Below are 24,900 nucleotides of genomic sequence, written 5' to 3'. Positions count from 1 at the left end.
CTGATTCATACAATTTGAAATCTTTCAAGTTGTCTGTTAATCATTATCTTGCTTTATAAACTTCATCTTTTCTCTTTTAGTAACCTCCAACTCTAATAGTGATTGCTTGCAGCCTTGCAGGGAAGTAAAGATGTTTTAAAAAAACAATAATAACTTAAACAATAAGTATTGTTAAGGGTTCAATGTTAAGAGACAAAAGTTAAGTGTTGAAAATTAAATAGAATATATAGAATATAATTAAATTCAAAACTTTTTATAAGTCATGTAGCTATGTAAATTATGTATTATAAATATATATCAAATAAAGTATAAAAAATCAGTAAATATAAAATATATAGAGTAAAATAAACAAATAAAAAAATGATAAAGAAAAAATCAAGTATACCTCTTTAAAAGTATCACAGCATTTACCAAATTGCAAGTTCTTTATTAAAGCTTTTAAGTAGTTTCTCATACTTTGTTTTTCAATTTCACAAGTTTTTTGAACAAAACACCATTTCCATTCAATAGTTGCTGTGCTAATAAACTGTGATGAACACTTAAATCGATATTTTTTTAAGTGTGTGGGTAAAACAGGACCCAACACCTGGCATATACCTAAACTGACTGAATCTTTTTCGGTCTCCTGATTAAATTTCTTTTTCAAGACAACAAAAATTGGAGTATTTCGTGTTTGATTATATCTAATAGCATCTGCTTCATAATCCTTTAAATATAAACATTTGTTTTCATAAATTACTTTTAATTCATCGTACATTTCATTTTTAAATGGAGGACATACTTTAAGGAAAAACTTAGATGAACTATTTTCTAAATACTGATGTGTCAAATTACATAGTTCTCGTGCAACCCACTCAGATTGACTTTCAACCAAGTATTCATGAAAATTTTTTATATCAAAACTGTCTCTTGGTATTAAATTATACTCGGATGGGCAAAAAATTGGCTGTGCTTGAGCAATTTTTTTTTTAAAGTGATTATCAACTGAATTGATTAGTTGTGGTTGAACAACTTCTGATTTTAAACTACTTTGAGTTAAACTGCTACCGTCAAATAGGTTGGTGAACACTTTCAGTTCCTTATTGAATTTTTTTGGTTCACTATTTCTGCTTTCATTGTTTTCGTTACCTGTTTTTGCTTCTTCCTTGTTAGAAAAATTAGTTTTTTTTATATCTTTTGAAATATTTTCAGGTAGATCAATTGCCATTTGATATGATTCTACATTTAAATTTTTGGTACTCTCAGTTTGCGAATGATCTGGGATTACTGAAGTTGAATTTAAAGTATTTAAGTCAACTGATATTTGATTTTCAGTTGTTGGAGTTGAAGGAGATTCATTTAAGTTTGGTAAAACTATATTCTGGCATTCGTTTAAGCTTGGTGAAGCCAAGGTCTGACATTCATTTAAGTTTGATGAAACCAAAGTCTGGCATTTATTTAAGTTTGGTGAAACCATGGTTTGACATTCATTTGTAATAATTAGATTAATAGAATCATTTTTTTCAACTAAATCATCATCAATTTTATTGATTCCAATTTCAATAGTCTGTGGGCTTGTGATTTTATTTGCATCTTCAAATATCTTTTCATCTAGTGGTTCAAAGGCAACCTCAAAATCGTCAGCACAGGGGGTGTCACAATCACCCCAATTCACTTTCTTGCAAGACACCTCAGTAGTTATATCAGTATTATGAACTATAATAGGAGAAATATTTTTTTTGTTCTTCGAATCAGAGTTTACTAATAAATTCTGTGTAACATCTTGAGTAACAGTATTTCCACAAAAATGTTCTTCCTTTTTCTTAATAAATTCAGTTACTACCGTAATATTGCTATTGGGATTTTGAGTGCGAATGTCTCGTGATTGTATAGCCTAATAAAATAGTCAAATACTTATCAATATTTAAAACATGTAAATAAAACTATTACAATTTTTTTTTTTTTTTTAATTACAGTTTTAAACATTAATAATGATTTTATTATATAGTATAAAATATAATAATACAGTGATGTATACAAGCTGATTTTGACACCAGTATACCGGTTTAGGCACCTAAATTTGATTCCTAACGCCAGTATTTAATTAGAGATATAATTTTAGCATAAGTTCTTTCCATTATAAAAAGAAAAGGGAATTATATAAAATATAGAGTAAAAGTGTATAAAACATGCTCCATTGTCAATAAGATTTTTACTTGCATAAAAAAAAAAAAAAAACTTCCAGATACGAGACTGTACAGTGCTGGACAATGAATTAAAAATTTGTACAATTTCTGTCTATTTCAGCAAGTATATACCAAATAGCCCCCTAAAATATATTAAATATGTTAAAAATAACAAAACCAAGTGTATAGGTTTTGAAATTTAAATAAATATCTATGCAACACGCCATTTTGTTTGTTTACGTGACATTTTGTTTACTTAGTGACAGTTTGAATATTATATATAATTTCATGAATTTTGTAAATATAAGTATTGTACGAAATGTGTTTGATGAGTGTACAGTATGATGTTAGTGGTATGCAATTTTTATTTGTGTAAATGTATGACACAGTTTTATTGTTTCTTTAGATTATTGTAATTAGATTAGTTTTATTGTAATAATTGTAAGTTATTTGATATAATGGGAAAAGTTTCCGATCTCAGCCCTGGTAAAAAACGTGAAATTAAAGCTTATCTCCAGTGTTCTTCAATTAAAAGTAAGGATATTGCAACAAAACTAGGCATTTCACCAGCTTCTGTCAGTAGAATTAAACAAAGACTTGAATTCGATGATGATATTCTGAGTTCGAATAGAAAAAACTGTAAACAAATGAGGAAGACGACAGCTTGTGATGATTGTCAACTCATATCTTTATGTAAGATGAGTCACAAATCATCCTCTGCCGAGCTGACAAGGCAATGGCAACTCTATGATGTCAACGACAGTAGTAGAACAACAAGGAGGGGGCTTGTGGAACAAGGATACTTGGCCTACAGACAACTGTGAAGCCATTTCTGAAGTATTGTGATTGGAAAGCTGAAGATTGGTCTAGGGTAAGTATTAAGTTTTTACATTTCCTGATGTATTTTATTACTCTTACTGTACTTTTTACTAATTCATCTACATGTACATGTATTAAGTATGAATATTTATTGGTTAGGGTTAAATAAAAACTGAGAAGCAAAATGGTTAAATAAATTTTTTGTTTTGTTTGATAAGGTCTGCTTTTTAAACGAGTCGTTGATTGAACGTGATTGCACTGAATGTGATTTACCGGCCTGTACAGTTTCAAAAGTGAAACATGATGACAAAGTTATGGTGTGGAGTTGCATATCCATGTTTGGTACAGGACGGCTTCATGCTGTCAAAGGTACTATGAGACAAGATTAATACAGAAACATCATACAAAATCGACTTTATCCACAAATGAGGAAATCGTTATTTTGCAATAAATTTAATATTCAAAACGTAATTTGGTTCAAAAATTAAAAATTTCTAATTCATTGTCCAGCACTGTAATATGAAAATATGAATAATATAGGATTTTGGGAGAAACTAGGATTTCAAAAATTGTGTTGATATTAAATTTGAAAAAAAAATGAACTTAAGTGTATAACAATAAAAAATATCATTTAACATGGTGTTAAATTATTATTAAGTTAATACAAAGCAAATTTCAAAAGGCAATACTGTATAAACATTCATTTTATCAAACCTCAAAATGATTTTCTATTTTTAATTGCTTCATGTTTTTATTTGTCACACTCAACTGTTTCTTTTTGCTAAATTTTTTTTAAACTCTTTTTTTTTTTTTTTGTTATTGCTTTAGTTATTAGATTTTATTCTTATTTATCTTATTATAATATATAGTAAATAAATATTATAATATATAGTAAATAAATATTATAATATATAGTAAATAAATATTATAATATATAGTAAATAAATATTATAATATATAGTAAATAAATATTATAATATATAGTAAATAAATATTATAATATATAGTAAATTATTTACCATATTATAATATATAGTAAATTAGATTTACAAACATAACAAAAATAAAAGGTTTATATTATAAAAATTGATAAAATTTTTTGTCTGTACAATAATAAAAATAAAACCTACCGGATTTTTTATTGCAACTAACTCTTCATTATCAGCTAAAGTACAAGATAATACTCCATTATAAATTATAATTACATAATAGTACATCTAATATAATATATATACACTACCCTTCATAATTATTCAAATGACATTAACTTTTAAAAAAATGCTTTATTTAAATTATTTTTTAGTTTTTATTTTTGTGTTATTTTTTATTTAAATTTTATTCTTGTGTTATTTTTGATTTAAATTTTATTGTTGTGTTATTTTTGATTTAAATAATTTGATTAAAGTCACAAAGTTAACAAACTTTGAGTTTAAACTGGTTGAAGTAGGATTTAGCGTTTGTTTAAATAAGGGTACTGTTATGTTAACCATGCAATTATCAAGTCCGATATTTACATTAATTGTTCATAAACCATACAATTATCAAGTCTGATGTTTTTGTGAAGATTGCATAATGTAAGCAATATAAGCATTTAACTAATACTGTATATTTTATTTCAAGAGACTTATTTATGCAATAATTTTACTGAATTGAATTTCAATAGTTATTCTCACACTAATAGTTTTAAAATTTATATAAATTGTTGCTATTATTACATGATAAATTACCAGAAAACAAGAGTTGACTCTAGAAAAATGATCTGCAATATTCACATTGTGACAAGAAAAACATTTTAAGGGTGATATAGCAAAAAAACTTAAGATTTCAAGCTCAACAGTTTGAAATACTATATAAAAGAAGAAAGAAACTGGAAGTGTGGTCAATCAAAAAAGATTGGGACATTGTCGAATTACATCTGCTGCCAAAAACAGAAGAACTACAATCACTAGCAAAAGGAATAGAATTCATTCATTCGAGAATTAACCTATACTTCGAATTGTTCTTGAGTAGCTCCAGTATCTGTTACAATGGTAAAGAGGCGGGGGTTGTTTCTGAGGAAATACTACAGGTGAAATTGTAAAAGATGAAAAATGTTAAAAAGTCATGCCATACCTTAAGGAAGTCAAATTATTGGGAAGTCATTCATTTTTATTCATTTTGGACATTTTAAAAAGTCATGCCAAAATTTTAAAAAGTCATGCATACCTTCAGAAAGTCAAATTATTGGGAAGCTATTCATTATTCAAGAAGATAACACTCCGAAGCATTATTCAAAACATTGTAGGAATTACTTAAGTGAGTTAGAAAATAATCAAGTAACAAATAGAATGATTTGACCTCCCCAATTACCAGATCTCTCTCCTATCGAACTTTTATGGGATAAACATAAAAAAATGTAAAAAAATAATGCCTAATGATGCAAAGAATGTGTGGAAAAACTTAATAGTGAGTGAGATAAAATTGACTTCAACAAATTGGAGTTGTTATGTAGAATGCCTAGAACATGTAAAGCATGTTTTGTTTTGTAGAAAGCCAAGAATATGTAACGCAAGAACATGTTCTTGTCATCAAGAGAGGTTATATAGATAAGAGTATATTGTAAAGTAATTTAATTTGATGTTTTATTTTTTATTAAGTAAAAGAGCTTATGCTAGTCTTTTTTGCTTGTGTTTAGCTTGTGTTTTTGCACCTTTCCTAGTCTTTCAGTTTTTCTACTATAATGAGTAAAATTTTGACAACTTTTTCAACTTATAAATAGAAAATGTTGTTTTTTTGTTCGACTTATAACCAAACAATTCAAACTTCTTTGTTCTCTGAAGGATTTCTTTCCTTAAGATTTTAAATCTGTTATTGCCTAAGAATTCAGTTGTGTAGGATGTAATTCATACTTAACTTTAGTTGGTGACACTTTTAACCCTTTCTTTAAAATTCATTTATAACAATTTTAAATAAACCCTTAAATTTTTTTTATGGTTTTTTTTTTTTTTAAATTTCCTAAGTTTTTAATTGCTATTTTTAGAATTAGTTTTTTATATTGTATTTTATTTAGTTTTATACGAAAATTATGTAAAACTTATTTTGTTTATTACAAACATTGTTTTAAAAATGGAAACAAAATTTAATAAACAAGTTTTTTTTTTAATTCTGATTCACTTCCAACAGGGCTGCAAGCAACCACTATTAAGTTTAGATTTACTAGAGAAAAAGAAGAATAGAGTAAAAAAAGAATAAAGCAAGGAAACGATTGACAGAAAACTTGAAAAGTTGTAGGTTGTATGAGCCAAGAAAACATGAAGATGGTAGCAAGTTCTAAAGGGTTGAAGTGCAGGGAAAATAAATAGATGAATAAAAGTTTTTAGAGCATGCAAAGACAAATACAGTAAACCATTAAGACTTTGCAGAATGAAGAGTCAAGAATGAGTTTTAGTTGATGGAACTAGAGATAATAGCTCCTTTAAGCAGCAGCCATGATAGTATTTGTAGAAAAGAGAAAGAGATGCAACTTTACAACAATGAGAAAGAGGCAAAGGTTTTGCAGATAAAGCGGGTCCAACTACATTTACAATGCGTTTTTGGACTTGTCTAGAAGAGAAAAAGCATCATTAGAAGAACTAGCCCAAATATGACAACTGTATTCCATACAGGGACAATTAAGAGATTTATAAAGGTAGAGAATGGAATCAGGAGTAAAAAAATGCCGAGCACAATAAAGCGAAGCAACCTTAGCAGATGTTAATTTAGCAATCAACTGTATATATGGTTACCATGAAAGATCAGTAGTAAACAATAATCCAAGAAGTCATAAAGAAGAGGACTCTGTCAGAGGGTCGCAATTCATTAATATAGGAATGTTGACAATAGTTCCATAGTTGTTTGCAGTAAATAACTGAGTATTGTTGGAGTTTAAAATTACAAGCCGCTGCAAGCTCCAATCTTTTACAGAAGTGAGATCAGATTTTAGATCAGCTGCCTGTTTAAAAGAATTGAAAAGAGAGGACTTTTTGTCAAGACAGGAGTATGAAGTTGAGTCATCAACAAATAGAGCTACTTTAGATTTAAGGTTGTTGGGAAGATCATTAATGTAGATAAGAAACAAAACAGGACCAAGGATAGAACCTTGAAGTTAATAGAAATAAAAGTTACCAGTGAAGTTAATAGAAATAAAAGTGAAATTAATAGAAATAAATAGAAATAAAGAAGAGTGTTGCTCTTTGAGGATGACTTTAATAAAGCTGTTAGAATAAAACAAATTGATAATCTCAAAAATTTCCCTGATACACTTTATGAAGCAAGCTTACGAATAAGACCAGCATGCCAAACTTTGTCAAAAGCTTTAGATATGAAGAGAGCAATAGCCCTAGCCTCTCCACCTCCATCTAATGCACAATAAAATCTTTCAGTCACAGCAGTTAGCAAGTCAGCCAAAGAGCGAGAGGATCAAAAACCATATTAATTGTCTGACAGTAAGTTGTTTGAATCAAAATGGGATGTGAGAAATTTGTTAATCAAAGACTCAAAAACCTTGCTAATAACAGAAAGAAGACTGATAGGACAATAATTGGAGGGCTTGGAATGTTCACCAGAATTTTTGAAAACTGGGACAGATGTCATTTTCCATCAGGCAGGAAAACAAGACTCAGTCAAGCATTTATTAATTAGTTTAGAGAGAATTGAAGAGCGTTCTGGAGAACAATTTTGTAAGACTATGACTGGAGTGTGGTCTGGACCACAAACCATAGAAAAGTTTAATTGAGATATGACTTTAGCAATGAAAGCTGGAGTGATTTGAATGTGTAACAATGGGTTAACCTGTTTAATTGGAATGGAAGGAGGAAAATGAACATAAGATTCAAGAATCGAAATAAAAGAAAAGTTTTATTGATCGTCACGAAGGAAATCACAAAACAATGCCAGTCAGCTTTAGGGTAGTAGTAAGTAGTGCGATGATAGGGTGGGTTTGAAAAAGATGTACAAGATGAAAGATTTGTAGAGATCATTGAAACAGTTAGCTGGTGGGGATGGTTTATTATGTTTAATATCTTGGGTTGCTTTTGGCATGATTTAAGAGAATTTAACTCATTCATAGATAGAGCAACGTCTCCCAAGCGATGAGCTATTGTTTCAGTCCTGCTAGTTAACCTAAAGTCCTAACATAGGGTTCCCTATGCGGCCTCAAAAATGCATACCAAAAGCATTAACAGAGACACCACCCATGCACAACATGGCACTGTTAATACTCTGATATTTTACAGCTGTTGATGGAATCAGCCTCCCTGAAAGCTACCAGTGTTCAGGAAACCTTATTACCAGGGGCCTTAGAACCATTAAACTGTGTTTTAGAGCTGTATTTATATTAGAAGATAACAGGAAGAGTTGCATGGCAAATACCAAGGAGGCACAAGCAAAAACCTATGAGTAGAGATAAGAAGATCCAGCATTCATCATCCTAGCAGGAAACAATGTAACAGGTTTACATATACATTAGCCTGATAGGTGAAGGAGTTTGAGGCTGGTTAACAGAATTATTTTGCTTGCCCCTAAAGTCTTTGCCTAGGGGTCTCCTACAAGACAGTAACTGGATGCAGTTAACATCTGCCCAAGATGAGTACTTTTATCGAGACACCATCTCTAGTTTACTCAGCCAAGAGCCCCAACGAGGGGATTTTTAAGTCAGAATTTGTTTCTTCTAGCCTTTGCATAAAAAAGCACACCTAACAAGTCAGCAGGGAATGGGGCAGATAGTACTGGGTTACATGATACCAGTAGCAGGGTGTGATCGTGATGATTCTTAACCTGACTTGACTTGGAGTAGTTAAAAGGAGTTACTTCCTGAGTAAACTTTAAAATTTTATTACATAAATACAATTAATTAGTTAATAATTTTAATAATTAAATTTATTTACAGCGACTACTAATGTACTAGTCATGCAAAAAAATTACCATAAAAATCTGTCATTAGAGATGAAATATTTACAGATGGCACATTTTCAAAGGAAGCAGTCTCTAACTTTCCCAAAAATAGGACTTTATTATCACGTAAAACTCTCTTCTCACATGTGAAATTCAAAATTTGTTTGTTGGTCAGATCACTAAACTTCCATTTAGCCTAAAAATAAAAATAAGAAATAGTATTAATAAATAAATTCAAAATTTATGGTGCTAGACATCATGACCCCAACCGTCTTCAAGAGATGATAAAGGGGGCAAACTAAACAGTGTTCATTTAGTAAGAAAAAATTGAAAAAATGGTTGATTGTCTTTCTCTACTAGGTCTTGTAAAAGGTCTATGGGGTGCTGATGTTTGGCACCTATTTTAATCTATGATAATATACACACTGCTTGTTTATAAAGGTTTTAGGTTGAATTTTAAAAGACATGAGTCTTTTCTTCAGAATTGTTTAATATCTATACATACTAACTGGAATGTATTAAAAATAAATCCTAAGTGTTCCTTTTTAGTCCAAAAAATATATTTTCTGAATTTCAAAAAATTGTGTTTAAATCTATATCATTTTTATTATTTATCTCTAGTTATTAATTTTCTATGAGTTGATTTTTAACAAATTTATTATTATTTAAAATATTTTTTTATTTACTTATAAAAAAATATTTTAAATGATAATAAATTTGTTAAAAAATAATTTTATTTACTTATAAACATTTTTGCTAAAAAGGTTATTACATATCATGTATATATCTTTTTATTAATTAAATTATTTTAAACATATTTGACTAAAAATACAAACTAATAACCTTGTTTAAAGCAAGGAAAGTCTGTCAAAATGACTAAAAAAATTGGTGAAAAGTGGAAGATAATTGTTTTTAAAGAACAAACTGCTGTTCATGCTAAGAACCTTATTTTATTTAAAGATAAAGATGTCAAAGCAAATAACCCCAATTGTGCTGCCATTTCTAGTTATGAAACAAAATTTGCTACAATCGCTGACTGAGTAAATTTTTTTTTATTTTTTTTTATCTATCTAAAGCTCCATGCTGCAATATTCTCTTTTAATTTTAGAAGTATCATTGCTACATGTAGTACTGTACGTTACCTGCAGTACTTTGGTTACCTATAGTACTAAAACCAAAGTTTCAAACAAAAAAAGTTGACTCTACGAATACAATACTGATACAATACTTGATATCAAGAAAAATAATGATTTGCCTGAAAATACAGTTATTGATATTCTTCAAGATTTAAACAATCTTGGTCACTTAAGTGTTTATAATGGAGTTTTAATAGAAATTCATAGATTAGTTCATTTTCAAAAATGTTATCCTAAAGTTAATATAATGAAAATTATATTTTTTATTATGGGACTTTACAACTAAACTTTGAAAAGAATAGATTAAAAAGTGGTCTCATGCTCTGTAAAGTTTTACAATTACAAAAAAATTGCTTTCTTAAATGACAAGAAAGAGTAACTTAATAGTATTGAAAAATTTTGTGTATTTTGTGAACTTGTTGAATATAGAAGTTGAAGTTAATAACATAGTATCTTAAATATGTTATTACTATAAGCATTATGCAAAGAAAATGTGTGTAACATAAATATAACATGCATTTTCTTCTGTTTTGAAATCTGTAGTGTAGAAAAACAAAGCGAAAATCTTGTAACATTTTAGCCATAAATTTATATAACCATTACGGTTGCTATTATATATCAAATTGCCACATTATAAAATCTAAGACACTTGATGGTCTTGTGGGTTTTGATGATGTTGATATAAATAAAATATCATTGAAATATCAATTTTTGAAGAAATGCATAGGATTATTATCAACACATACATATTAATAGATCCTAAAGAAAAACTTTGTCTTTTGAAATTCAACCTAAAATCCTTAAATCAAGCAGTGTACATTAGGGATATGACTTTTTTTCAACCCCATACTCATGTACTGTAGTTTGATGAACTTTTACCTAAAAATCACAAAATGAACTATTATTTGCATATCTTTTGAAAAAAGTTCAACCCGACATTGAAAAATTGATTTTTAACTACGCAAACCGGTTTTTATTGTCGTCATCATTGAAATTTATTTAAATTCAGTTAAATATTTTAAGGAATATATATTTTTCAGACAATGTATGTGCATCATAAAAACTCAAAGATTTTTTTTATTCTAAAAAAAAATGTACTTATTAAAATATTTAACTGAATTTAAATAAATTTCAATGATGACGACAATAAAAACTGGTTTGCATAGTTAAAAATCAATTTTTCAATGGCGGGGTGAACTTTTTTCAAAAGCTATGCAAATAATAGTTCATTTCATGCTTTTTAGGTCAAAGCTCATCAAACTACAGTACAGGAGCATGGGGTTGAAAAAAAGTCATAACCCTAGTGTACATAGTATAGTGAAAAAGATAAAGTTCTGCAAACTCAATAAAATATAAATTCACTATAAAAAAGAAATCATTGTTATTATTAAAGTTTATTAATATTATTCTTTGTTATTGATAATGTTTATTATTATTGTTTTTAATTATTATTGCTTATTATTAATTTTGTTTGTTATTATTATTGTTTATTACCATTCTGTTATTATTGATTATAATTCAAGTTACATATATTCATTACATCGTATCCCAGATTCACTGCCTTTTCAAAAAATGTACAATGAAATGCCATGTAAGGTATTCTTGCAAGGACTTCAGGAACAGTACACAACCGATTTTCTTGACAGTCTTCAGTTGTGCCGTAATCAATATACCGAACACGTACCTGAAACCATATATAAAAATTTTTTTAACGAGAAAAAAATATATTGAAAATATGCTCAACTGAATAATTACCTCATTTTGACCATTGCGTCTTTCAACAAGAACCCGCATCCACAACTGAGTCTCTGATGATTTAACGCATAAAACCTTTGAGTAATCTTGAATTTGCCATAGACTTTTATCTTCCATAGTTGTTTTTCTAAAATAAGTAATTATAATATAATATAAACAAGTAATTATAAGAAAAAAAGTAATCATAAAAAAAAGTAATTATAAAAAAAAAAATCATAAAAAAATTAATAATTATAAAATAAGTAAACAATTGTAAAATAAGTAAACAATTGTAAAAAAAAAAATTATTGTAAAAAAAAAATTATTGTAAAAAAATATATATATATTATAAAAAAAAAAATTATTAAAATTTCATTTTAAATAATCATCACTGTGATAAATAAGCTCAAGAAAACTTACCTTAAAAATTCCGACAAGGGTTGAAGCTTATTCTGTAAGAATTCATTTTCTTTGTTGCGCACCCAATATGAACTATCTAATGCTAAAGGACTAGTAACTTCTATTTGATATCGCACACCAATTTTAGGGCCTGCATTTTTGATAAATATTTAAACAAAATAGAGTTAAAAAAATTAACAAACAATGATGTAAAATCATAAATTACCAGAAATACACTGCATTTGATGTGAGAACTTTTCTAAATCAGATAAATCATTGATGGAAATCTCTTGAGGATATTCAGTGCCCTTGTTAAGAATATTGTTTTCCAAATCTGACAACTTCTTTCCATTGATGGAAATCTCTTGAGGACTTTTTGTATCCTTGTTAAGAATTTTATTTTCCAAATCTGATAATTTCTTTCCATTGATAGGAATCTCTTGGGGACTTTTTGTACATTTGTTAAGACTTTTGTTTCCTTGTGCCAACGAATCAGTAGTTAGCGAGATTGCTTCAGAACCTGAACAAACACATCCCTAATTTTAAATCTTGAATTAATTACAACATTTTTAAACTTTAATCATATTTTCTACATTAGCTTATCTTATCTTATACATTATCTTTCTTACATAAGCAAAGAAAAACATAGATACTACCTTTAATAACTTCTGACAAAATTTGTTTTAGCAGAAGTATATTTGGGCTTTGTAAAGACCACACAACCTTACTTGCATCATGAAGCTAACAAATAAAGTACAAAATTATAATAAAAAAACACAAAAATTAAACACAAAATTAGAATTTTTTGAAAATATATTTTTATATATTTATTTCTTATAACAGCTGTCTTTAAACTATATAATAATTAAATAAATACAAGAAAATAATAATTATTTTATATAAAAACTATTATTTTAGATTTTATTGCATATTAATAACAAAAAAAAGTTTATTCATATTTTTAAAATATTTTTTCATGCTGCGTTTTTTTTTAAATATAAATTTATAGAAACTTACAAAACTTTACTACTTTATTCATATTTTTAAAATATCTTTTCATGCTGTGTTTTTTTATAAATATTAATTTATTGAAACTTTTACAAAACTTTACTTTTTTATTCATATTTTTAAAATGTTTTTTCATGCTGCCTTTTTTTATAAATATAAATTTATAGAAACTTACAAAACTTTACTACTTTATTCATACTTTTAAAATATTTTTTCATACTGTGTTTTTTTATAAATATAAATTTACTGAAACTTTTACAAAACTTCTTTAGAGACTAAGCTATGCTTTTAATAAACTTTTTAAATGTTCAAAAAAATGTTTCATTCATGTGACACCCCTAAAAAAATTTAAAAGCTAATTTCTACAATTTAGGTTTGTTTTACTATATAAAACACAAAGGAGAAAGTAAAAAAACATATGTTTAATATATTTCACACATTTGATGATACTGACAAAACTAAAAATCAGAAAAAATTTTAATTAGTGCATTAGAGTTTTAAATTAAAATTTCCATTAGTGCATTAGATGCAACAAAGATATTAAACTTAACTTCAGCAAACACAAAACTAAATTAGGCGGAACAAAAAAAAAAATTTACAGAACTATAAAAAGCAAAACGCTCATAGAAATAAAATTCTTAAAAACAATCTATAAAAACATTGCTTTTCTTATAAATTCCAAGAATTTCGAATTATCTGGAATTTATAAGAACTATCTGGAGTAACTATTGTAACTATGTAAAATGAAAGTTATAACAGTTTGCTATTGTAACCTGCTGTACGGAAGTTAAAATTGTACAAGTTGCTCATAGAAGGTATTCCAAGGTAACTGTACATATTTATTGTGGAAGGTTAGTTACTACATAAAGAGGTACTTTGTTACAACTTTGGATTGATTAGCAGGAACAAAGTAACAACATAACTTATTGCTATGGCAACTTGGATGGGTGTCATGCACTTTATATGATTGTGTCAAATTTTAATTATCAAAAGCATAAAAAAATATTTACAAACATTTGTGGCCTTCAATGTAAACTTTCATTAGTCAAAATGTGCCTTACAAAATTTTCTAGACCTATTATTATATGCGGTAGTGGTGTAGTGGAAGAGCGCTCGCTTCATAAGCGAGAGGTTCCGAGTTCCATTCCTACCATGTCCCTGGTAGTACCGCGCTCAACTTGTTTCTCCGCGCAGCGGTCTTGTTCGTCAAGGTTCGTGTTTCGGAGTTATAGAGTTGAGAGAGGGTGATAACCACAAGTAGCCTCCTCATCTGTAGTGGCCTTCTCGGCTTTGGGGAGGTGAATTATTAAAAAAAAAAAAAAAAAGACTAATTTAATTTCAGATGTTTCATCTTCGGATCATTGTATTTAAGGCAATTATCATTTGATTCTTTTTTGTGGTTTCACATGGTACCTCTTCACTCAATCACAATTTGTTTTATTTTATATTGTTCTCCTTCACAGGACTGCACATTTTTTGATGTTGTTTTTGATCAAATTGACTATGCCTTTTTTCTTTATTTGTCCGTTAGTATTGTTGTAATTGGTAACTTTATAATCCATCACACTGACCTTGGTAACTTTAATATCCATCACACTGACCCTGCTGACTCAAAAGCTAAAATCTATTTTTCTATAATCGCTTACTCAGATAGTTAACTTATTATTTTTCATATAATTCTCACCTTGACTTTTCACTCCTAATCAATTACTGATTAATTAATAATCAATTACAGAGATAAGGTAGTGTCACAATAAATTGTGACACTTGTGCTCAGTTTCTTCTTGTTCTCCTTCAGGCTACTCAGATAATGCTATGATCTTACTAAAACTTGTACTTCTTCTACAGTATATTCACCCTATCATTACACTTTTTACTACTACCATTTTACTTACTAAAAATTTGAATCTTAAAATAACAAACTTCTAATATCTCATCTTAAGTCTAACAACTTTGACAATCAATGCAGATTTTGATAAATTAACTAAAAATATGATAGTGATGTAGCTCGCTTCATAAGCAAGAAGTTCTGAATTCAATCTCAATGAGCCTCTGGTAGTACCATGGTAACCATGCTCAACTTGTTTCACAAGTTGAGCATGGTTACCATGGACACACTTTCACAGCACCTTTTTTTTTCAAGAGTTCAGGAAAAAAAGTTTCAGAGTTAAAGAGTTGAGAGAGGGTTGTAATTGCAATGGTAAAGAAATTTTTTTTTTTAATTACTTGATAGACTGTCTGCCCCAACCAAACCCTCAGTTGATGTAGAGGCACTTCCTTGTAGCAGCAGGCTATAAGGTAGTTGATGTAGCAACACTCACTTGTAGCAGCAGGCTGTAAGATAGTTGATGTAGCAACACTCTGCGCATCTTATACAGTAAAAAAATAAAAATCAAACATTCAGAATGTTTTTATTTTTAAAAATAAAAAATAAAAACATTCATAATGATTTTAAAAACATTCTTTAATATGCCTTTTTTTGCCGTTTTTTAAAAAAGCATTAAATTTAATTAGTTTCCTCAATTAAATTAATGTTTTGTTATAATCTAACCTTTATTTTGTCAGTTAAATACCATAGACAAGCTAACAGCAGTTTTTTACCACAAACAGTATATTTAACAGTATATTTAAATGCGGTAGTTGTGTAGTGGTAAAGCGTTCGCTTTATAAGCAAAAGGTTCCGAGTTCGATCCCCACCACGTCCCTGGTAGTACCGCGCTCAACTTGTTTCTTCGCGCAGTGACCTTGTTCGTCAAGGTTTGTGTTTTGGAGTTATAAAGTTGAGAGAGGGTTATACCCACTATTAAGTAGCCTCCTCATCTGTTGTGGCCTTCTCGGCCTTGATGAGGTGAATAACAAACAAAAAAAAAAAAAAAAAAAAAAAATTTAACACCTTTACTATAGGTTTGTGTATATATATTTTTATAGATTGTTGCATTTGGGAGTACGGAAGGAAAAAAATGATTCTTATGCCAACAAATACGTCACTTTTAATTACTTGTTGTCAGAAAGTTAAAACCATTAATTTAATTACAAATTAATTTATTTTTTTTAAACCGCAAAAAAGCAAATTTAATTGACCAGAATGTTTTTAAAAACATTCTGAATGTTTTTAACAATATAAACAATGTTTTAATTTTTATTTTTTTAATAAAATGTTTTTATTTTTATTTTTTTAATAAAATGTTTTTATTTTTATTTTTTTTAATAAAATATTTTTATTTTCACTTTTTTACTGTAAATCATGGACAGTGTGTTGCTACATCCACTATCTTATAGTCTGACTCACAAGGGAGTGCTGCTACATCGATATATACATACATATATATACATACATATATATATGTGTGTGTGTGTGTGTGTGTGTGTGTGTGTGTGTGTGTGTGTGTGTGTGTGTGTGTGTGTGTGTGTGTGTGTGTGTGTGTGTGTGTGTGTGTGTGTGTGTGTGTGTGTGTGTGTGAGTTTATGTGTGGAAATTAATGCTGATGATACATCTATTGTGTACTTAGATCTTAAAGAATCTAAGTTTTTTGAGAAATTTTATTTTGTTTTAGATAAATATGATATGGAGGTACCCAATTTATTCCACATACACCAAAATCTCAAGATACAATCAATGAGCCATGAAAATTGTTCTTAAGATTTTTCTAAAAAATATGTCTTTTCAAGTGATGATTCTGTTCAAGAGCCAAACTTCAAACTAACTGTGAACCTTAATTTTACTTCTATGACACATAATAAAAAATCTTCTTAGGAATCATCTGTGGTGGAGCTATTAAAAAATATTTGTAAATTGGAACACGAAAAAAAAATTGAAATGCATTATGGGAATTTATATTAAACTTTGAAAAACTTTGAAAGGGAAAACCATACATAGAAAGGTAATGGAATAACTCCTAACTGTAGAATGAAATATAAAGAGCAAATCCTTGTTTTTGAGAGGCAATCCATGTTTGTCGAGTAATAGCATTTAAGAACATATGACAAAAGATCTAGTTATATGGCCCATTAATATAAATTGAAGATAAGACTACAATAAAGATACACACAACTGATTTAGACAAACAAAAATTCAGATTTAAAACAAATTTTTTTCAATATTTATGGAAACATAGAGCAAGTGTTTGGAAACATAGAACCAGAGGATGCTTACTCATAACTTTAGATAAAAGTGATAATTTCATGAATGCAGTTGCACTGAAGAAAAGGTCATCATTAGCTGGGGCCGAAACTGATGACTTACTTAAAAGGCACATTCTTTTGTCTTCTTATTTTGATAATCAGCCACCATACTGATTACTCTAGTTACATCCAACAAATTCAAAAGAAAAGAAAAAAACTTGATTTAACTTTTTCCTTTGATTTACAATACTTTACAGATTCTATTTGCCTACCTCGCATTACAAACATGACACTGATCCATATATAGTAAAGGGAGAAGAACAAAAATGTAACTATTGACTTTTTTTTAATACTATTTGACAGTTATTATTCTATTACATTTGTTTTTTAGTTAGATATACTAGGTTACCTTTTAAATATAAGTCAGATTCTTAAGCCGATACAAATAACATAAGCCATTCAAAATCTCTTCTTGGAAATATTTTTTACTATTTTGCTTAATTCTATTATCTGTAATAGTTTTTATTAACATTTTGTGAAATTAAAATACTTGTTTCTTAATTAAGTTAACTTTTATTGTATTTTTTTCTTCTTCTGTAAAGTTAAGATTTTCCTGTAAAGTTACGATTTTCCACAAGTGCTTTAATACGCCCACCCTAGATATATATATACACCCAGGGTACTTAGGCCCACCCTAGATGTATTAAGGTATTTTAATTTCAAGCTTTAAGACAAGTTTTGAGCAAATATTTTTTTCCAAAACTTTCCAATCACTCTTTTAATTATACTTTTTATCTTATTAATGAAAAATTTAAATATTTAATAAATTAAATATTTTACCTGTATAAAAAATAATTAAAATATTGTAAAAAAAATTAAAAAATATATTTTACTAAATGCAATAAGTAATAAAAAAAAATATTAGAAAACACCCAGTTTAATGATATTTTAGCATGTCAAATAGGGAAACAGATATTGCCTTGTAAATGTAAAGCTGTTTGCATTTTTTTTTTAATTTTTAAAAAAGAAAGTAAAACTATTTAATGTTATTTTAATTTGTTTTTATTTTGCGACTGTACTTATTGCATTAATTAAATTTTTATATATCAAAAACTAATGTTAGTAAAGGTGAAAATGTAAACAAGCGCTAATAATCAAATGAAATCATTTATTCTTTTCATTACATTTAAAATATTACGCAATATTTTATATAATATTATATAATATAATAATATTGTACAATATTACAATCGGTACAGTTTTATGCAGTAGTTCAACTCACTCAATGCATTGCAGATTCCTTTGAAAAATCACAATTTATTTTAGATATTTTTATAGACTTGTCTAAAGCATTTGATACTATTGATCATAACATTCTCATAAAAAACTGAAACATTAGATTCTTAATAGGAAAAAACTATGCTGTTGTGTGACCAAAATTTCAAATGCAAAAATTTTTAATGGCTAATTATTTATATAAAAACATTTCATATTTACAATATGTATTTATTATTACTATTATTTCTTAAAACTTAAAGAGAAAAATTACCAAAATAATCTACAAATTGTAACCAGTACTATACCCAGCAATAGATTGGCCAGTACTGGTTGTGAAATTTTTCTCCAAATAAAAAAAAAAATTATTTATTTTTCTAATAATTACGTATTTAAAAAGCGCCTACTGCAAATGCGGAAGTGGTGTGGTAGTAGAGCGCTCACCTCGTGGACAGGAAGTTCCGAGTCTGATCCCCACCACATCCCTGGTAGTACCGGACTCAACTTGTTTCTCAGCGCAGCGGCCTTATTTGTCAAGGTTTGTGTTTCGGAGTTATAGTTGAGAGAGGGTTATAACAACAACTTTAGTAGCCTTCTCGACTGTAGTGGGGTTCAGATCCTCGGGGAGGTGAATTCAAATTAAAAAAGATTTTTTTTTTTTTAAAGCGGTTTGTTTTACGTAGTGGTCATAAAATCTGTTTTAAACATCTAAATTATATATTTTAGACATCTTAAACACTTCTAGTACCTGCTGGGTAGATACTTAAAGTCAGGTCTTGTTAAGAAGCAATATGCATTTTTAATACAAAATGGTGATTTATCTACACATTCCTTAATTCATGATAAGCTAAAACTTTTATCCATTGAAATATTTAATTTGTTTTTTGATATTATTTATGCAACTTTTATTTAGATTACATTATCGTAAAAACATATTAAATGCATTTGTGAAATAATTTAATTTTTTGATTATAAAAAGCAGATTTTTTTTTAATTAAAAAACTTCAAATTAAATTTAATTTTTAAAAACTAAAAATTTAAATTAAACTTTGAAGTAATGAAAAAAAAAGCAGTGAAAATTTGACATTATATTCATTTACTAATGTTGATACTAAAGTATTAGCAGCCAGATTGTGAAGTTTTTGACAACAATAACATTAACAATGGAGTTGATAAAAGAAACAAATGCTAAAAATATATTTAAAAGAAAACCAAGAAATGTATTTGGAAAACTAATCTTATTATTGCACAAGAGCTTCTTGATTGAACAAAAATTAACAAGACTGAACAAGCATCAATTTACATTTTACAGAAAGAAAAAAACATACTTTAATATTCATTGTAATATAGATAAAATGGAAAACATATGATCCTAAATCTTTTTTGCAAATTTTTTTTTTGTTAACAATAATAAAAATAACTTTCTGTTATTTCAAACAAAACTGCTTCAAAGCAAAATTTATGTTACCCTATAAGTAATAATGGACAAAATAACTGAGTCTTAAGACAGGGTTAATTTTGACTTTGTCTCATTGCTTAAATTTGATGACATTGTCTAGAAATTCATGACTTGGTTTTAGCCATGTAGCACATGCTTTAGTTTTGTTATCAAATAACTACTCAAGACCTAGTTAACAACTCTGCCGTATATAAATAAATAATAATAAAATGTTACCTTTCTAATAGTTTTCAAAGCATCCTCGCATAACTTTTCATATTCATTTAAAATTTTTAATTGGTCGCTAATAACCTTTATTAAAAAAAAACTGATACATTAAAAAAAACTAACTTGATTGCAAATAAAATATAAAAAATAAAAATTAAAAATAAAAAATAGCTTAAATGAGCCCAAATTAAAAATATAACTAACAATAAAACAAACAACAATATTAAAAGTTTAACATTTTCTTTTCAAAAAACTGATTATTAAGTCCTTATAATCTCAAAATAATATTAGCTTCACTTTTTTTTTTTTTTAATTTTATGAAAAAATTGTTTTTATCTAATATATTTATATTTCAGTTTATTTTTTTATTTCAATTCACCTCCCCAAAGTTATGAAGACCAAGACAGTAGAGGAGGCTACTTTACTGGTGATTACAACCCTCTCTGAACTTTACAACTCCAAAACACAAACTTTGACGAACAAAGTTTTAATTTGAAAATGTTATAAAAATTCTTTGAGTTTAAAAAATCATGCAGATAATTTAACTAATTAAATGTTTTTCAAAAAAATTTATATTAAAAATATAAAAATCTTTTTTTTACAGCTTTACACATCAAATTAAACTTTGAGAAAATGAAGTATTAAAAAAAATGCAAAATTGAACAAAATCAATCAAGCCTTAGTGAACATTTAAATTAATACAAAGATTGACTGCATTAGGAAACCATTGGGGCATTTCTTTATCCATTTCCAGGGTAATAAAATCTTTAACACAATGCAGGAACTAGACAGTAATGTCATACTCTTAGTGAGGATATATGTAAGTATTCCAAAAAACTATCTTACTAGTCACAGACGTATTCTTTTAAACTCCTAATTAAGATTAGAGGTATTCCAGGATGCAAAAATACAGGTATACACATATTCAGGGCTTGTGATGAAGCGGGCACAATCGCGCCACGCTCGTGAAACAAGCCTGTAATGGTATTTTTAAACCTTCTAGGTGTGATAAACAACGCTCGCTCATATTATAACGAGAGTATAAAATCACGCTCGTTCAAAAGTTTGGGATGGAAAAAATAATATTTTATAAAAAAAACCATATAACTTTTATATGGTTTTTTTTATAAAATATTTGTAATTAAATTTTTTAGGTAATTATAAAACTTGTTGATTTAACAGTAAAACTCCATCTTCCTTATACTTATATCCTTATACGAAGTACTTTATAAAATATAAGGATTACGTCACTTGCTTTCTGCACGTTTCTGTTTTGCTGTTTTGTCAGCATTTTTCTGTTTTGCACTAACATAATGAATTAACAGTTTGAAGTCGTTAAGCTAATTTCAAATAAATTCAAATAATGGAATATTAACTATTTTAACCAAGTGCGCGTCGAATATAAAAATGTGCAAATGAAATGGGAATAGAAAATTAGGAAATAGAAAGAAAGAAAGTTAAAGCTTCTGAATATTTTCAATTTTGTAAAAACGTCAAGTAAGATTTATTTGATTTATTGTTAATAATATTCCACACATCGTTTATAATAAAAATAAATTTTCATAATGGAGATTTTTTCAAATTTGTTTTTGTATATAGTATAGGTTTTTTATTAACTAGTATTTATCTTAAATTAATTAAAAAACGGTTCTGCTGTTTAAAATATCTGCAATCAAGGATATTCCAAAAGGAAACAAAGTAATGTTGTCAACATTTATGAAATGGAAAGTTGAAGAGGTTTTAGAACTGAAATTACCGACGGAATTACATACGTTATTGAATGGGACAAACTTTGTGACAAACCACACAATTCAAAGACATTTAGAAAATGCATCTCACCTTCAATAAGTGAGAGCGAGCAACTCTCAAATGAGCAATGTGTAACCTCAACTGATGGAATAAAGCCAAAATCCTCTAAGGTAACAATAATTTATTATCTTTGAAATAAAGAACTTTTATTCTTACCCAGTGGGCACACGACGTCAATCCAACATTAAAATAACATTAATCGACGTTGATCAACGTTGGATCAACGTCGTGTGCCTACTGGGTAATTACCAGATTCTAATTTCTTAAATTTGAACAGGGCTAAAGTGTCATTTGTTGCAGGCTTGACCAGGAAGACATGCTATTGCACAACATTATTATATTTTGTTTCGAAAATTTGGCTGACAAATAGTTACACATTTGCTTGATGATAAGGTTTATGTTTATTTTAAATGTTAAATATTGAATTATTTCAAAAATGTGTTAAAAAAATTGACTAAGATAAAGTTAAAAAAAATGTTAACTTGAAAAAAATATATAAATGAACAAGAAAAAAATTAAAAACTTAACATAAAAAAACTTAATTAAGTAAATTAATCTTTTTTTGAGCAATGTTACACCATTATTTTTTTATTTAAAAATGCGTTAAAAAAATTGACTAAGATAAAGTTAAAAAAAATGTTAACTTGAAAAAAAAATATAAATGAACAAGAAAAAAATTAAAAACTTAACATAAAAAAACTTAATTAAGTAAATTAATCTTTTTTTGAGCAATGTTACACCATTATTTTTTTCCACAGAATTCTTTTTTTAATGACGCAGTTTAAACTTATGTTTTTAACTAACGACGCTTACGTAACGTAAAGTGAGTTAAAAATTGTTAACCCTTTTTTATTATTGTTTTTTTATTTTCTATTCAGTTTCTATTTTTCTCAGTTTACCACTAAGGCAAATCGATGTTTATATTATATAAAATATATTATAGAAAACAATTTTAACGATATAAATTGATCAGTAAAAATGTGTACTTTTATAAATATAGATATAAATATATATAAATTACATATAATGTAAAATAATAACCAAAATAATTGTTGTTAAATTGTCTTTTGCTATCATTCACTTAAGATAGTTATTGCATAAAGTAAAATTATTTTAACGATTTTCGGATCAAACTCAAACATGGAGCGAATGTATCAGATCAACACTTATTCATGAGTCACGATATGCTAAATGATAGCATTATGATATTAGGAAACCATGGAACCTGGTCAAAAGAAGAAATAATTCTCATAAAAAACCGAGCAAAAGATATTTATTTGAATAAAAGACAATTACTTCAGGTTGATGATGACCCAGATGACTATACGACAACAGCATCATTAATTCAAAATCAAGTTCTCGATGACGGCGATGAAATAAACAGTGCTGATGAAGATATGACTAACGAATTAGTAGCATTCAGTTTTGAAAATGAAAAAGAGGAAAGATCGCTGACAACAGGGGAAAATCTGTTATATTAACTTACATCTAATAGTTTTGAAGAATTACAAATTATTCTTGTGTTATAATCTACTAATTTTTTGACGATAAAAAAAAGCGTTATTTAAATAAGAAACTATAAAAAAATATATTTAATAATTATTAATTAATTTACGAAAAAAATTTATTATTAAAAAAATATCAAAAAATATCAAAACAGTTAATCGTAAATATTAAGTTAACAGCGATTTAAATACATATCAAAATAACGAAAGCAAAAAATTTTAGCCACGAATTTATTCTTTAATACTATTATAAGAACTTATTAAGCAGTTGCGTTTTTGTTTGGTAGCGTTTTTTTTTACCATTAACTGTTTTAAAAAATAGCGATCTGGCGCAAATAAAAAACAAGAAGTTGGGAAGTATAAAAAACTACATTGTTGAAGTAGTATAAATGCGCTGTTGTAGATACTACTTCAAACATTGACGAATGAAAGTTGTATAACAAATAGAAAGTTTTTTATAAACACAGTCTTCCGCAATTTTCAAATCTCAAGATCGCTCTTGCGGCCCTGACCCCGAGCGCACATAATTGCACAACATATTATAATTTTATGATAACATATTATAATTTTATGAGCGTGATATAACACGCTTGGCAATTTTCTTCATCACAAGCCCTGGATATTCCAAAATTTTATTCTTTTCAGTAATAATTAATTTAAGAATAATATAAAAATCTTTTGAGTTTAGAAAATCATGTTATTAATTTAAATCAGATTTTGAGAAAAAAAAATATTTGTTATTATTTATTAAAATTATTTGTTATTGCCTGTTATTGCTATTGCAAAACCTGTTCATGAATGCTATTCAGATTAATTTTTAATTGTGCCGTAATTAAAAGGATTACCTTTTTCTTTTTTTCTTTTTTTTGCTTTATTTATTATTTATAACTATAAGTCTGAAAAATTAAACATTAAAAAAAAATCCTTAAAATACCATCAATACACAAATTTTGATATTAAAGTTATGATATTAAAGATTTTAAAATAGTTAACTGGATAGTTCAGTTAATCAATGTATTTTTTCCAGAACCAAGGATTTAAAATGAACTGTAAAAAAAAAAAAACTATAACCTGTAAAAAAAAATTTGAGAACTATAGAGCATCTTTACAATCAGAGTGGCTGTAATTCAGAACAAATTTCCAAATTTTCAAAACAAACTATGAACTTTAAGATAAAACTTTGAGAACTATGACCCAAAAGAAACTCTTAACCTTGACTGATATATTTACATTGCTGTATAACCATTTATTAATCCAAAAAGCAGTTTAACCAAAAGAAAAACTGGTAATATTTAACATTAACAACAATAACAATATATTTACCAGTAAATATTATATAAAGGTGTTAAATA

General features: G+C 27.4%; 1 protein-coding gene across 1 annotated transcript in view; it reads right to left on the bottom strand.

The window, feature by feature from the left end:
- The window catches only part of LOC101235260 (uncharacterized), a 31,755-nt gene that overhangs the window by 4,282 nt on the left and 2,573 nt on the right, over positions 1 to 24,900 (bottom strand). The window contains exons 2-10 of the mRNA XM_065818335.1: positions 20,244 to 20,318; positions 12,820 to 12,904; positions 12,390 to 12,683; positions 12,185 to 12,314; positions 11,786 to 11,912; positions 11,571 to 11,714; positions 8,925 to 9,090; positions 4,115 to 4,149; positions 386 to 1,873 (exon numbers count right to left, since the gene is read on the bottom strand). Of these exons, the coding sequence (XP_065674407.1) occupies positions 386 to 1,873; positions 4,115 to 4,149; positions 8,925 to 9,090; positions 11,571 to 11,714; positions 11,786 to 11,912; positions 12,185 to 12,314; positions 12,390 to 12,683; positions 12,820 to 12,904; positions 20,244 to 20,318 (2,544 nt within the window). The remainder of the gene's footprint in view (positions 1 to 385; positions 1,874 to 4,114; positions 4,150 to 8,924; positions 9,091 to 11,570; positions 11,715 to 11,785; positions 11,913 to 12,184; positions 12,315 to 12,389; positions 12,684 to 12,819; positions 12,905 to 20,243; positions 20,319 to 24,900) is intronic.

The sequence above is a fragment of the Hydra vulgaris genome, chromosome 14, assembly GCF_038396675.1.
Source record: "Hydra vulgaris chromosome 14, alternate assembly HydraT2T_AEP".
In the NCBI taxonomy this organism is placed as follows: Eukaryota; Metazoa; Cnidaria; class Hydrozoa; order Anthoathecata; family Hydridae; genus Hydra; species Hydra vulgaris.
The sequence above is the reverse complement of the archived record's forward strand: the minus strand, read 5'-3'. Positions and strand labels throughout refer to the sequence as shown.